This window comes from Sceloporus occidentalis, unplaced genomic scaffold (genome assembly GCF_023333645.1).
Source record: "Sceloporus occidentalis isolate IW3139 unplaced genomic scaffold, rSceOcc1.0.p SCAF_509, whole genome shotgun sequence".
Classification (NCBI taxonomy): Eukaryota; Metazoa; Chordata; class Lepidosauria; order Squamata; family Phrynosomatidae; genus Sceloporus; species Sceloporus occidentalis.
In genome coordinates, this window is record NW_028317489.1 from 1 (window position 1) to 14,055 (window position 14,055).

The window sequence follows — 14,055 nt, forward strand, 5'->3', positions numbered from 1 at the left end:
TACAGCCTATCCTGGTCCCGGTTGCGCTCCACGAGTAGGTCAAGGCCACAGACTAAAGTAGTGGCGCGCACCCACGATCTTGGTTGTGCGGTAGGCCAAATCCCCAGCCAAATGTTGGAAGGCATGTCCAGTACATCTTCCAAGACCTCTACCTGTGCTACAGTGAAAGCTGACACGTGGGATTCTGGAAACCCCTCCTCTATGCAGTCTGATCCTCCAATAGATGAAAGCACCCTCACAACACACCCCGCTCTCCACCAATCCAGGGAGGAGTTAGTCCAACAAGGGGAGAGGCAAAGCGTAGCTGCACCATAAAAACCCTTCCGGCAAAGAAGTGATGGGAAGTTCGGATCAGTAAAGTGAATCGGTTCATTTCAAGTGATTAATTGAAATGAACCGATTTGTGAAGCAATTAATCGGTTCACTCAATGAGACTCACAGCAGTTACCGCTTCCTTATAGTCTATGAATCCTCCTGCCTGTCCAATCAGGATTATTTGTTTATTACACACCAATGTATTGTTCAGCGATGTAATATGTGTTACACACCAATGTATTGTACAGTAATGTAATATGTGTTACATTACTGTACAATATAGTAATGTAATATGTGTTACACACCGATGTATTGTACAGTCATGTAATATGTGTTACACACCAATGTATTGTAGTCATGTAATGTGTTACACATCAATGTATTGTTCAGCAATGTAATATGTGTTACACACCGATGTATTGTACAGTCATGTAATGTGTTACACACCAATGTATTGTACAGTAATGTAACGTGTTACACACCGATGTATTGTGCAGTCATGTAATGTGTTACACCCCAATGTATTGTACAGTCATGTAATGTGTTACACCCCAATGTATTGTACAGTCATGTAATGTGTTACACCCTAATGTATTGTACAGTAATATATGTGTTACACCCCAATGTATTGTACAGTAATGTAATATGTGTTACACACCGATGTATTGTACAGTAATATATGTGTTACACCCCAATGTATTGTACAGTCATGTAATATGTGTTACACATCAATGTATTGTACAGTAATGTAATATGTGTTACACACCGATTATTGTACAGTCATGTAATATGTGTTACACCCCAATGTATTGTACAGTAATGTAACGTGTTACACACCGATGTATTGTGCAGTCATGTAATGTGTTACACCCCAATGTATTGTACAGTCATGTAATGTGTGTTACACCCTAATGTATTGTACAGTAATATGTGTTACACCCCAATGTATTGTACAGTAATGTAATGTGTTACACACCGATGTATTGTACAGTAATATATGTGTTACACCCCAATGTATTGTACAGTCATGTAATGTGTTACACATCAATGTATTGTACAGTAATGTAATATGTGTTGCACACCGATTATTGTACAGTCATGTAATATGTGTTACACCCCAATGTATTGTACAGTAATGGAATATGTGTTATACCCCAATGTATTGTACAGTCATGTAATATGTGTTACACCCCACTGTATTGTACAGTCATGTAATATGTGTTACACCCCAATGTATTGTACAGTAATGTAATATGTGTTACACACCGATGTATTGTACAGTAATATATGTGTTACACCCCAATGTATTGTACAGTCATGTAATATGTGTTACACATCAATGTATTGTACAGTAATGTAATGTGTTACACACCGATTATTGTACAGTCATGTAATATGTGTTACACCCCAATGTATTGTACAGTCATGTAATATGTGTCCACACTGCTCAGCAACTAAACTCACACTAATGTGCATCACCTTATCTACAACATTCATATTTGGCCTGCTAAAAGTTAGGGGAGGTGGGGGTTAATTTAGGGACAATTACGATTAATGGGGTCTTTAGCATTAATTTAATGGTGAGGACTAAGGAGTTCTTTGAGTCAGTAAACTGGTGACTCAGAGCTGCTCTGAACAGTTCTTTGAATCAGTGAACTGATCTGTGAGTGCGGTGCAGATGACTCACTCTAGGATCTTACTACTAGTGCAGTTAATGATTCACAAATTGAACTGTTACAAATGAGTCGTTCAGTCTACTGAACTGATTCATCTGGTTCATTGAAAAGAATCAGTTAAAAAAAAAAAACAATTCGTTCATGAACTGGACATCACTACAGCAAAGACCACAGTGCTCCAGGTATAAAGCTCCAGCGCTCCAGAGCTCCAGTGCTTCAGCATCCCTCGCCTGCTGCTCTCCCCTACCTTATCGGATTACCTTCACCTGCACCTTTACGCTAACTCCAAACCTGACACAGCCTCTCCCTATCAGATCTCCTCTCCACCTTCATACATTTGCTGAAATGAAAGACATTGCATCTGTCCAACTATCAGACATTTCAATCTGTTGATGTGTGACCGTATTAGGTTGGCGAAAAATGGTGAAAGATATAAAATATGTTGTTTCCTTCGTAAATAAAGAGATTGTAATGCGCCTAGAGCTAAGCTCTAGGATGAATGAAATGGCGGCTGGAGGCTGTAAAGGATGTTTTTGAAAGAATGATATTACCGCGTCATCTAAAAGCTTCCCGGTGCTCTTCTTCCCAGGTGACTTGGTGGGAGAAGGAGATGGTGATGGGGTCGGGTTTGAGAGGATTTCTTCTTGTTCAATCTCCTTCTCAAGCTTTATTAATCCAGGAGGCTCAATTCCAAACCTGTTAAAGCATAAATTTACAGCTGAAACAGTAATTCTGTTAATTCATCAATTTACCCATATTTCATGCTGAAAATTGTAAAAAAAACAAACCTTGATTTTTAAACCATCTACCAAGTGTGCCAAAAATATGAAGAAGGCAGGTGGGCATATTCTATAGGTTGTAGCCTTAGGGTAAAGAAGGTACATGGGGGATACCAAGACAACCTATGCAGACTTCAAATCTATGCTCCTCTTATATGGCTCTTATAGGAGACACCATCTGCACTTTCTAACAGCTGGACACAAATCGCTTTCACTTAAACCCGATTTGAAGAAGATTCTGAAATGCAAATATTCCCTCTGGGATCTGGTGCTTTACCTGGATGCAATTCTCCCCAACTCCAACAGACACAGGCAAACTTCCCAGGGCTGTTTGTGAAGCACTGCAGGAGAGACGAGGCAAAACTATGTAACCAGAATACAATGAACATTAATGCCACAAGATAAGAGATGGGATGTATGGGTCCAGACCCGGAAAATGCTCAATAAATGCAAATTATGGCTGTAGATGTGATCACAATCCTATTCAACAAATGCTCCTACACGCAGAGAACAGACGGATAATAAAGATGCCTTCACTGAAACCCAAAATTAGTGTGGGAACGGCCAAACCGTGTCTCCTCTTTAACTGAGACGATATACATTAAGTAAAGGTTTCTGGAATTTTCTGGAATCCAAACACCTCTTTGATTGAAAATTATGGGCTTTGGCCCTACTTTGGTTTATTTGGTTTTCTGTGTAAATGCAGAGTTTTCGTGGAAAGAAGATACTAGGACTGTAGCAGCCGCTGACACGGTGGGCAAGTGTGTTTCAGAAGGCATCTTGAGGGACATTCACATCTGATAATTCATGCAAAAAAAGGCGGGCCGGTTACCGGTACCGAGATGATGGTGCAGACACGGAAATAACACGGAAAAGTCAGGCAAGGGGTTTACGACAGATTTCCTACCTACAGGACAAGATGATCCTTTTTGGACACCAGCTATTTAGGCTTTGGTGAAAGAAACCAGAAATATTTTATAATAAATACAACGTTATAGCACTTGGTCTGCCTATAGTGAGCAAAATGTAACAAAAGCCCCAACTACCCAGCAAACGGAATAGACAGATACTTAGAAGAAGGGGCAGAAGTATTTTGTGAGTTTGCTCATTGCTCAGTTACACAGAAATAGGACGGATGATAAAGGGTCCATCCGGACTGAAACTACAGAGAATAAATGAAAGCCTCATGTGGATCTGTACTAAATACTCATGCCATCTCAGTGCCATCAGGGCACGGTTTCTTTGTCCGCTTGGTCTTGTTCTGGAACTTGGTTAAATCTGCTATGCCAGTAACATAATGGGAATATTAATAATGGAGGAAGGACACTGGGCACCTTCATTGGTACAACATTTATAGGATATGACACAGAATTATCCCCCGAGACGACGCTTCCAAAACAGAATCTGGGGACATCTGAGCTCAGCCAGCGTGGCTTAAAATATCCATCACAGCGTTTCCTGAATTTATGCTTAAATAAAAAGGTCTCTAATATTTAGAATTTAAATCCAGTGCTTAGCTTTTCTCACAGCTGGACATTTACACATCAGTCCCATCAACTCTTGCTTCCACCACCCACTATGTGAAGAAATGCTCTTAAATCCCATCTTGGTAGCTAGGTTTAGACTATATAGCAGTGGGTGATCTTAAACATTAGCCTCGATTCATTTTCACTGATCACACTTACCCAGATCTTCAGACTCAAACAGGCAAGTGTCTCCTACTCCAATACTCCGGCACCACTTTAGGAAATTGGCGGTGTTATCTCTGGCAAAGAAGGAGCCGGATGGAGCATTGACTCTGCAGGGGATCCTATTTGAAGACAGACTCTGTGGGTACAAGAAATGCCTTTGATTTGTTATTGGAGGTGACAGGAGAGATTGGGTCAGTCGTATGGACAGGAGAGAGGCTCTTACTGAACACAACATGAAGAAGCTCCAGAGCAGCTCTATACAGGAGGCAGTCTGTGTATCTGAACCCAGGGGGTACCACGGGAACAAAATAGCAATTACAACCAGCCCTGGAAATAATTCAAAGCCAGTCCCATATTTCATGGTGCAATTTTTGGGTACACCAGCCATGGCGGATTCTAGATCCAACATCGTAACATACATACGAAAACGCATAGACCCTAATATCACTGCGGCCCATGACATCACTGAAAACAAAGTTATATAAAAACAAGAAATTACATCCACAGTTTAGTGATGGGACACCTGACCATTACACCAACAGGGACACCACCTTCTAAATACACGGACATTAATATGTAGTTGGTCCACTTCAGCATTCCCAGACATTTTGGACAAAGCTCTGCTTCCAACTTTGTGGGAACAGTTTGGGGAAACCAGCACGGGGAGATAGGAACGTATCGTGGTCACGTGATGATGAGTGACCCCGCGGTGTAACACAGATTGCTCGCATACTGTGTGCAGGAAGCCAGAGGGGAAGCTGCAGAATCAGTGGGATACATATATATATATATATATATATATGTATATATGTATATAGGTGTGTACTTCTGTGTGTGTGTATGATCATGCATGTGTACTAGTGTGTGTGTGAGCATGGATGTGTTCTTGTGTGTGTGAGCATGGATGTGTTCTTGTGTGTGTATGTGAGCATGGATGTGTTCTTGTGTGTGTGTGAGCATGGATGTGTTCTTGTGTGTGTGTGAGCATAGATGTGTTCTTGTGTGTGTGTGAACATGGATGTGTTCTTGTGTGTGTGTGAGCATGGATGTGTTCTTGTGTGTGTGTGAGCATAGATGTGTTCTTGTGTGTGTGTGAGCATGGATGTGTACTTGTGTGAGTGTTTGGCAATGGATGTGTAATTGTGTATGCGTGAGCATGGATATGGGGTGAGATGGAGTGTGTGTTAGTGAGAATGAGAGGTGTGTGTAATTTGTGTTTGTGTGTTCATATATGTTGTATGCTGGAAGGAGGAGGCAAAGAAAGCCCAGATCAGTTGTGTGGGGGCCAATGATGGCACAGACCAGCTGTTGAAGTTGGGGTGCTCGGGGTATTTTTTGCACAAGGGCCCCGTTAGATCTAGGTTTTCCCCTGACCTACCATAAGTGTTGCTGGTTTAAACTACCATAAATTCTGTAGTGTATGGTGTAGTTGTGTGTGTACGTAGTGTTATAGTCACTGTGTGTGTATATGTGCCTGTGGTGTTACAGTGGCTGTATATAGCGCCAAGGATTTAAGCAGCGCATATAAGTGGGTGCATATGAGTATATGTGAGTCAGGAGGAGACAGGCATCATACATCCATGAGGTGGCAGAGAGTACAGCTACCCGGTCACATAAATGTTAGCTGTACTACCTACCATAGAAAGGTCACATGAACACCCAAAACGGTGGCATGACTGGGTAATGAGCCGTACCCCCACTAGTGTTTCCAGATCGCAGCACAGCACAGAATGACATCTGTCCACTAGAGTACTTTCAGATACATTAAGAAGAGAAGTTGCCCGGTCAGATTTACTTCTGGTGTTAACAAGAGGAGTTTGAGGAGCTTGGGGCTCTGGGAGAGGAGGACAGACAGATGAGATGGATACTCACCAAGAAGGCTCGTAGTAAATAAAGCAGAGTCTGATGCAATGGAGTAGGCCAATTGGTTGAATACAGCGTTTGATGTCAATAAGGGTAGCGCAGGGACCAAGCCCAAGTAAAATGTTTGGTCAGTCCTGTCCGATGTGCAAATGGCAGCACCAATGGATGAAAGAACCAGTGATCTGCTTCTAAACCCAATTTATCCAACTCTAAGGAAAGACGGAGTAGCGCTGCTGTGATGCGTGAACAGTGACCTTCCACAAAAAGTCTAGATTTCTGTCTCACGGGATCTGTCTACATCTGTGTGATTGAGGAGGTGAGAGCTTTGCGTAAAAGAATCTCTGTTTCTAAGAAGTACCGAGCCCAAGAACCTCATCAACGGGAGCTCAGCTTTACAGATTATCCTGAAACTATTTTAATTAAACTTGACATGTTTCCAAACATACCTATTGTTTGCTTTTAATTTTTTATTGAGTTCCTCACGGTTAATTGACTTTCCATGTGCTGGGACCACGTCGTGTTGACATATATGTCCTTAATAAGCAGTGCCCTAAATGCCGTTCTCAGGTTTCACGAGAAGCGTCCCCTGCTGACTCGTTTTACGGCCTCGTCTCCCTGATGCAGGACATAAATGTGTGAGTGGAAAGCATGAGGTCATCCCTCAGGAATCTGGCAGGTTGGCTTCTCGGCTTCTCATACTGAAATAACACTCTATACCTTTCTTTTTTTCACATAAATTGTTGAGTACATTTGTGAATTTAGATAATATTTTGGGATCGTTTTTTACGGGTCTGGGGAGCACCAAGTAACTCATTTATATTCATGCAGGATGCCATTGATTAGGAATTAATAATCGAATGTTCATTTATGTCTTTAATGTATTGACCATTTTTAACCCCTTAAGGACAATGGGCGGTCCCTAAACCCATTGAAAACAATGCATTTTGACTTTTGCTTTGTCATTAGGGGTTAAATAATAACTAATGTGTCTTACAGTTCTCACTGCAAGCAATGAGATCAATTTACTTGTTAACATCCATAACGATTACAAGTATCACTAACACTCAGGTCCAGACTGGCTATAGGACAAACAAGGCAAATGGCCAGTGGACCGGTGGCATTACACACTTACCTTTACTGCATTTTGCCTTATGTGACAATTTCTCGGGGTCTTTATTCAGCCGTTTCCCCCCCTATGGAATCCAGCAAACCCAAACAGCCGAGTGAGAGCAGCCCCAACACTCACCTTCTCCTGCTTCTTGGTGTCCAGGTATTTCTCCTTGAATTTATTCTGCAGGGATTCTGCAAGCTGGCAAAGTAACACCCCGTTATCCAGCTTCTCCAGGAAGGTCTCTGTTGTGATCTCCTTCCCTGGGAAAGACAACAAAAGGTCATACCTGTCAAGATGCACAGAGTAGGCAAACATCTCAGAATGGCCCAAGTGAACCCATTACCTGAGAACTTCCTAAATTAGCTGAACTTGTGAATCTGCCGCTACACCTCGAGACCTAGGTAAATATCCCGGGGCAAACTCTGACACCTTCCGGGTCTGCTGATGTACATTTGATCCAAGAAACGGGGCAATTCATGGAATAAGAGGCTCAGACCAAACATAAACCGGGAGCTGCTGGGATTGTTTGGCCTCCTATAGATTATTTACCCATTTATTGGAATATTTTTTTATCCTCCTATAGATTATTTACCCATTTATTGGAATTTGTTTATCCTCCTATAGATTCTTTATCCATTTATTGGAATTTGTTTATCCTCCTATAGATTCTTTATCCATTTATTAGCATTTGTTTATCCTTCTATAGATTCTTTATCCATTTATTGGAATTTGTTTATCCTCCTATAGATTCTTTATCCATTTATTGGAATTTGTTTGGCCTCCTATAGATTCTTTATCCATTTATTGGAATTTGTTTGGCCTCCTATAGATTCTTTATCCATTTATTGGAATTTGTTTGGCCTCCTATAGATTCTTTATCCATTTATTGGAATTTGTTTATCCTTCTATAGATTCTTTATCCATTTATTGGAATTTGTTTATCCTCCTATAGATTCTTTATCCATTTATTGGAATTTGTTTGGCCTCCTATAGATTCTTTATCCATTTATTGGAATTTGTTTGGCCTCCTATAGATTCTTTATCCATTTATTGGAATTTGTTTATCCTTCTATAGATTCTTTATCCATTTATTGGAATTTGTTTATCCTCCTATAGATTATTTACCCATTTATTGGAATTTGTTTATCCTCCTATAGATTCTTTATCCATTTATTAGCATTTGTTTATCCTTCTATAGATTCTTTATCCATTTATTGGAATTTGTTTATCCTCCTATAGATTCTTTATCCATTTATTGGAATTTGTTTGGCCTCCTATAGATTCTTTATCCATTTATTGGAATTTGTTTGGCCTCCTATAGATTCTTTATCCATTTATTGGAATTTGTTTATCCTTCTATAGATTCTTTATCCATTTATTGGAATTTGTTTATCCTCCTATAGATTCTTTATCCATTTATTGGAATTTGTTTGGCCTCCTATAGATTCTTTATCCATTTATTGGAATTTGTTTGGCCTCCTATAGATTCTTTATCCATTTATTGGAATTTGTTTATCCTTCTATAGATTCTTTATCCATTTATTGGAATTTGTTTATCCTCCTATAGATTCTTTATCCATTTATTGGAATTTGTTTGGCCTCCTATAGATTCTTTATCCATTTATTGGAATTTGTTTGGCCTCCTATAGATTCTTTATCCATTTATTGGAATTTGTTTATCCTTCTATAGATTCTTTATCCATTTATTGGAATTTGTTTATCCTCCTATAGATTCTTTATCCATTTATTGGAATTTGTTTGGCCTCCTATAGATTCTTTATCCATTTATTGGAATTTGTTTGGCCTCCTATATATATCTCCGGATATCGTGTAATGAAGCCAAGATGTGGGTTTCATTAAGTTGCGTGTGCGCGGCTGTGCTGCATGTACCAGGCGTCCCCAAACGCCAAGAGCGCGCCTCCTGCTGAACATCTGCGTTCAATGAAAAATATATTAGGTGTCGGCTTTCGATTTGCCATATTTTACGGCTTTGGAAGGTGGGATTTCTCTGCTGCAGTGGAGCCCCTGACATATTTTACCGTTCACGTATATCGATTTAAACGAGGCAGCTGAAAAACTGGGACTTTTTCCGTTAAATGGAAAATACATTAAGATCCTTAAACATTTCAAACAAGGAACAAAAACGGCAGCAGGAGAAAGCCCAAGCGTTTCACTCGTAAGCAGAGCCTGAAATTATAAATTCTTGGGTCTTCCCAAGCGCTAACGAATATTAGAGCGCGCGCTCGCTTTACGTAAACATATAAGGAGCTCCATTTATTCATTTTTAATAGATATTTAGGTCAAACGAAGTATGTGCAGACACAGCGACAGGACATTTCACATTCATATGGAATAGCCAAAAACCTGCTTTAACATTGGTGAATAATGGGCTAAGCACTCAGCTGTGCACAAGCAGGTATTTCTCTAAATCCTGCCATAAATAGTAAAGTCAAACCTTAGGGAGATCGGACTGGTGAATAAAAAAAATATTTCAATAATCCAAAGAAAATAATAATTCTGGAAGGAATTTACCTTACAGAAGGAGATGGTGATGTAAAGGAAAGTCTGCTGTGAGCGGCTCCTGCTGCTCGGGCTGAAGTGAGGCCAACTTGAACAGAGCATTCACCCCCCACACACCATTCACACTCACTCACACAGAAACTCACATCCTCTAAACCCAAACTCACCCCCCCACACCCAAACTCACACAGAAACTCACATCCCCTAAACCCATACCCAAACTCACCCCCCCACACACAAACTCACACCAACCACTCACACAGATACTCACATCCCCTAAACCCACACCCAAACTCACCCCCCCACACACACCATTCACACTCACACAGAAACTCACATCCTCTAAACCCAAACTCACCCCCCCACACCATTCACACTCACACAGAAACTCACATCCCCTAAACCCACACCCACCCCCCCACACCCAAACTCACACAGAAACTCACATCCCCTAAACACATACCCAAACTCACCCCCCCACACACACCATTCACACTCACACAGAAACTCACATCCTCCTTACCCAAACTCACCCCCACACACACCATTCACACTCACTCACACAGAAACTCACATCCTCTAAACCCAAACTCACCACCCCACACACAAACTCACACCAACCGCTCACACAGACACTCACATCCCCTAAACCCACACCCCATTCACACTCACAGAGAAACTCACACCCTCTAAACCCAAACTCACACCAACCACTCACACAGAAACTCACATCCCCTAAACCCACACCCAAACTCACCCCCCCACACACACCATTCACACTCACACATAAACTCACATCCTCTAAACCCAAACTCACCCCCCACACAAACTCACACCGACCACTCACACAGAAACTCACATGCTCTAAACCCAAACTCACCCCCCCACACACAAACTCACAACGACCACTCACACAGAAACTCACATCCCCTAAACCCACACCCAAACTCACCCCCCCACAAACTCACATCGACCACTCACAGAAACTCACATCCTCTAAACCCAAACTCACCCCCCCACACAAACTCACAATGACCACTCACACAGAAACTCACATCCCCTAAACCCACACTCACCCCCCCACAAACTCATACCGACCACTCACACAGAAACTCACATCCCCTAAACCCACACCCAAACTCACCCCCTCACAAACTCACATCCTTTAAACCCACACTCAAACTCACCCCCCCACAAACTCATACCGACCACTCACACAGAAACTCACATCTCCTAAACCCACATACAAACTCACACCCACACACAAACTCAGGACGACCACACACAAACTCACGCCCCTGTACACTAACACAAACTCATACCACCTACACTCATTCACACCCCAAGCTTACTCACAAACTCCTACAAACTCATTATACTTAACCCCACGCACACACATGCTCACATCTCCACAGGCAGACCCAAACTGCTACATTCACTCACACCTCACACACACCCTCAATGAAATCCTAGCATTCACTCACACCTTCACATACTTACACCTCCCACACCTCAGACACTCAATTTCACACTCACATTCACTCTCAAATATATATCCCCACATACACTCATACCCCTAGACTCATACATCACAGTTACTCACATCTGCATGCTCACACAAACTGATACCCCCACAAACACTCACACCCCACACTCACTTGCATCCTCCGCATTCCTTTACACCTCCAAGCTCAATAACACCCCCTGCATGCAAACACTTACATCACTGCATCCACTCACACCCACAAAAACGCAACCTCCCCATTTACTCTCCAACTTATCCCTACACACATTCACTTACACCTGCACACTCACATATAAACTGATACCCTCACACGGATTCACAACCCCACACTCACCCCTGACAGACTTGCTTTGGGTTAGGATTTAGCCAAAAACCCGCACACACCCAGCAGATATTAGGGTTGCCCTGTCCAGTGAATATATATAGTTAAGAAACACACGAAGACTTTATGTGGCGGGTGGTCGGGTCCTCGTTGCCCATGGGATGATAGGCAATAAGGTTCTCTCACCAAGGAGGTTTGTAAGCCACAGGGCCAAATCTTCCTTCATAGGCAGCAGGTCAGCCTCATGTCGGATGGTCAGCCATTGGCTGTACTGATGCACGTCAGATAAGCCAGGGCCTCGGGCGGCTGGGCTCGTTGTGCACATCATATCCCAGGATAAAGTCCTACGCATGAGAGACCATGTATGAAAAATCAGAGGACACATACAATGATCTTGCCATCTTTCCATTGAATTCCCCTTAACCTGAAATGCTTGTTTTCTTTTGTATTTTTACAATTAGCCAATAAACCCCAAATGTGGACCCCAATTGGCAGATATCTCTAGGCTACCTGAACCCTAATAGAATCCAGATCCAGTAGCTGCACTGGGGTGTTTCGCCAAAAGATACTGCGTGATCTTATTGGATCTACATGTTACCAACCCACACGTATCGGTCGGTCACAGACACATTCCCCGTATAGACAGACAGACAGAGGACACCGCTGGCTAATATTTAGGGTGGAACCTAAACCCCATGCACTGGCCATTACTGCCCCGAAACCGCTGTACTAAGACAAAGCATTCATTGCGCTAATTCATTAGCGTATGAAGCAAATAAAGGTTTAACTGCATAAAAACACAGAAACTGCAAAGCTCTTTCAATTTCTATGGCAATAACCTATCAGTGCCTGCTTTTGGGTCACATGGCAATTGAGCTTTGCATAAAATTTATGAACAGGGTTACAATTGAAACAATTAAGGGACTAATAAATATATGTTTCTAATTCTGCATTTCAGATGGGACAGCAGCTTTAACGAATGCCTCTCCATTGAATTAACCTTTTGTTTAATCTGATTTGTCGGAGCCTGATGAAGAGCTCACTTAGCTAACTCCAACTATCAGGATGGCTTTTTCATGGATTTGCAGTTAAGGCATAATTTTGCTCCAATTTGTTATTAATTTACAAACGCCTTTTAATTCTGCTTCAAGACCTGACTTCCAGGGCATGAAACTCACACTGGGGTACTTCACAGAAATAAATATCCACTCAGCCCATTTGATTCACTGAAAGTTAAAACCCCACTCACCTCCACAATGCTTTTCAGCTTTGGGGCAGCTGTCAGCGTCTTCCACGTTCCAGACAGAGTCAAGTCAACTGGATTGTTACTCGGCTCTCTCTTCGCAATATGTGCCGGTCCCTTTCCCTATAAAATGAAAAAGGCATCTCAAATTCAGAGAGTCATTGTCAGGCAAAGAATTTCGGCTCCGCGGATGGTTTACAGTATACCTAATGGCATGAAACCGTTTCAACAAACGGCCGGGTAAATTCCTCCCCCTCGTGCGGCTCCGAACACTGAGCGTCTATTGAGAACACAGAGGGAACTTTATTTTTGGAGACCTAAGCTCACAGGACGGTTCTTGTGTTTTGCCAGCAAAGTCATTTAAACTATCTGCTGATATTTCTAAATAACCATTTCCTTCAAACAATGTCAGGGAACTGGGTCATGTACTGAAAGTGAGCGGCTTCTCCGGGCGGCCGGCACCTTTTGGAATTCATTATTTGATACTTTCAGAAGATTTGATAATAATGTCTAAAAGGCCATTATTAAGGATATTCCCACCACGAGCGCGGCTGTGACTGGCCGGGATGAATAAGCGGTTTTTGAATCTACACAACGCTACGATATGATAAGATATGAAGAAAACACCCAATATTATCACCAAATGGTTATAAAACCATTACCTATGGAACTATTTACCTAAATGTCACAAAACGGAAATGATCCTCGTTATCTCACCAAGTCCTCGTCTACACGACTAACGAAGTCCACTGAATATAGTGAATGCACAGAATAAATATTCTATAAAACATTTCTAGTTCTCTAAGGGGTAAACAAACACAGCCGCTGGGGGGGGATAGAGAGAGGGGGGGGAGAGAGGGGGGGAGAGAGAGGGGGGAGAAAGAGAGGGGGGAGAGAGAGAGAGAGAGAGGGAGGGGGAGGGAGAGGGAGAGGGAGAGGGAGAGGGAGAGGGAGAGGGAGAGAGAGAGAGAGAGAGAAAGAAAAGCGGGCTGGGCTTAATGAGACAAAAT

The 14,055-nt window shown here is 42.1% G+C and overlaps 1 protein-coding gene across 1 annotated transcript; it reads right to left on the reverse strand.

Moving 5' to 3' along the window:
* Window positions 1-2,542: 2,542 nt before the first annotated feature.
* LOC149271449 (growth arrest-specific protein 2-like) lies at window positions 2,543-12,127 on the reverse strand (the record flags this gene model as incomplete). The annotated part of the gene is made up of 5 exons (XM_089507411.1): window positions 11,989-12,127; window positions 7,571-7,695; window positions 4,456-4,597; window positions 3,048-3,111; window positions 2,543-2,687 (listed from the first exon to the last, which is right to left on the reverse strand). Coding segments are annotated over exons 1-5 (615 nt in total), but the record flags the coding sequence as incomplete, so codon positions are not given.
* Window positions 12,128-14,055: the final 1,928 nt, after the last annotated feature.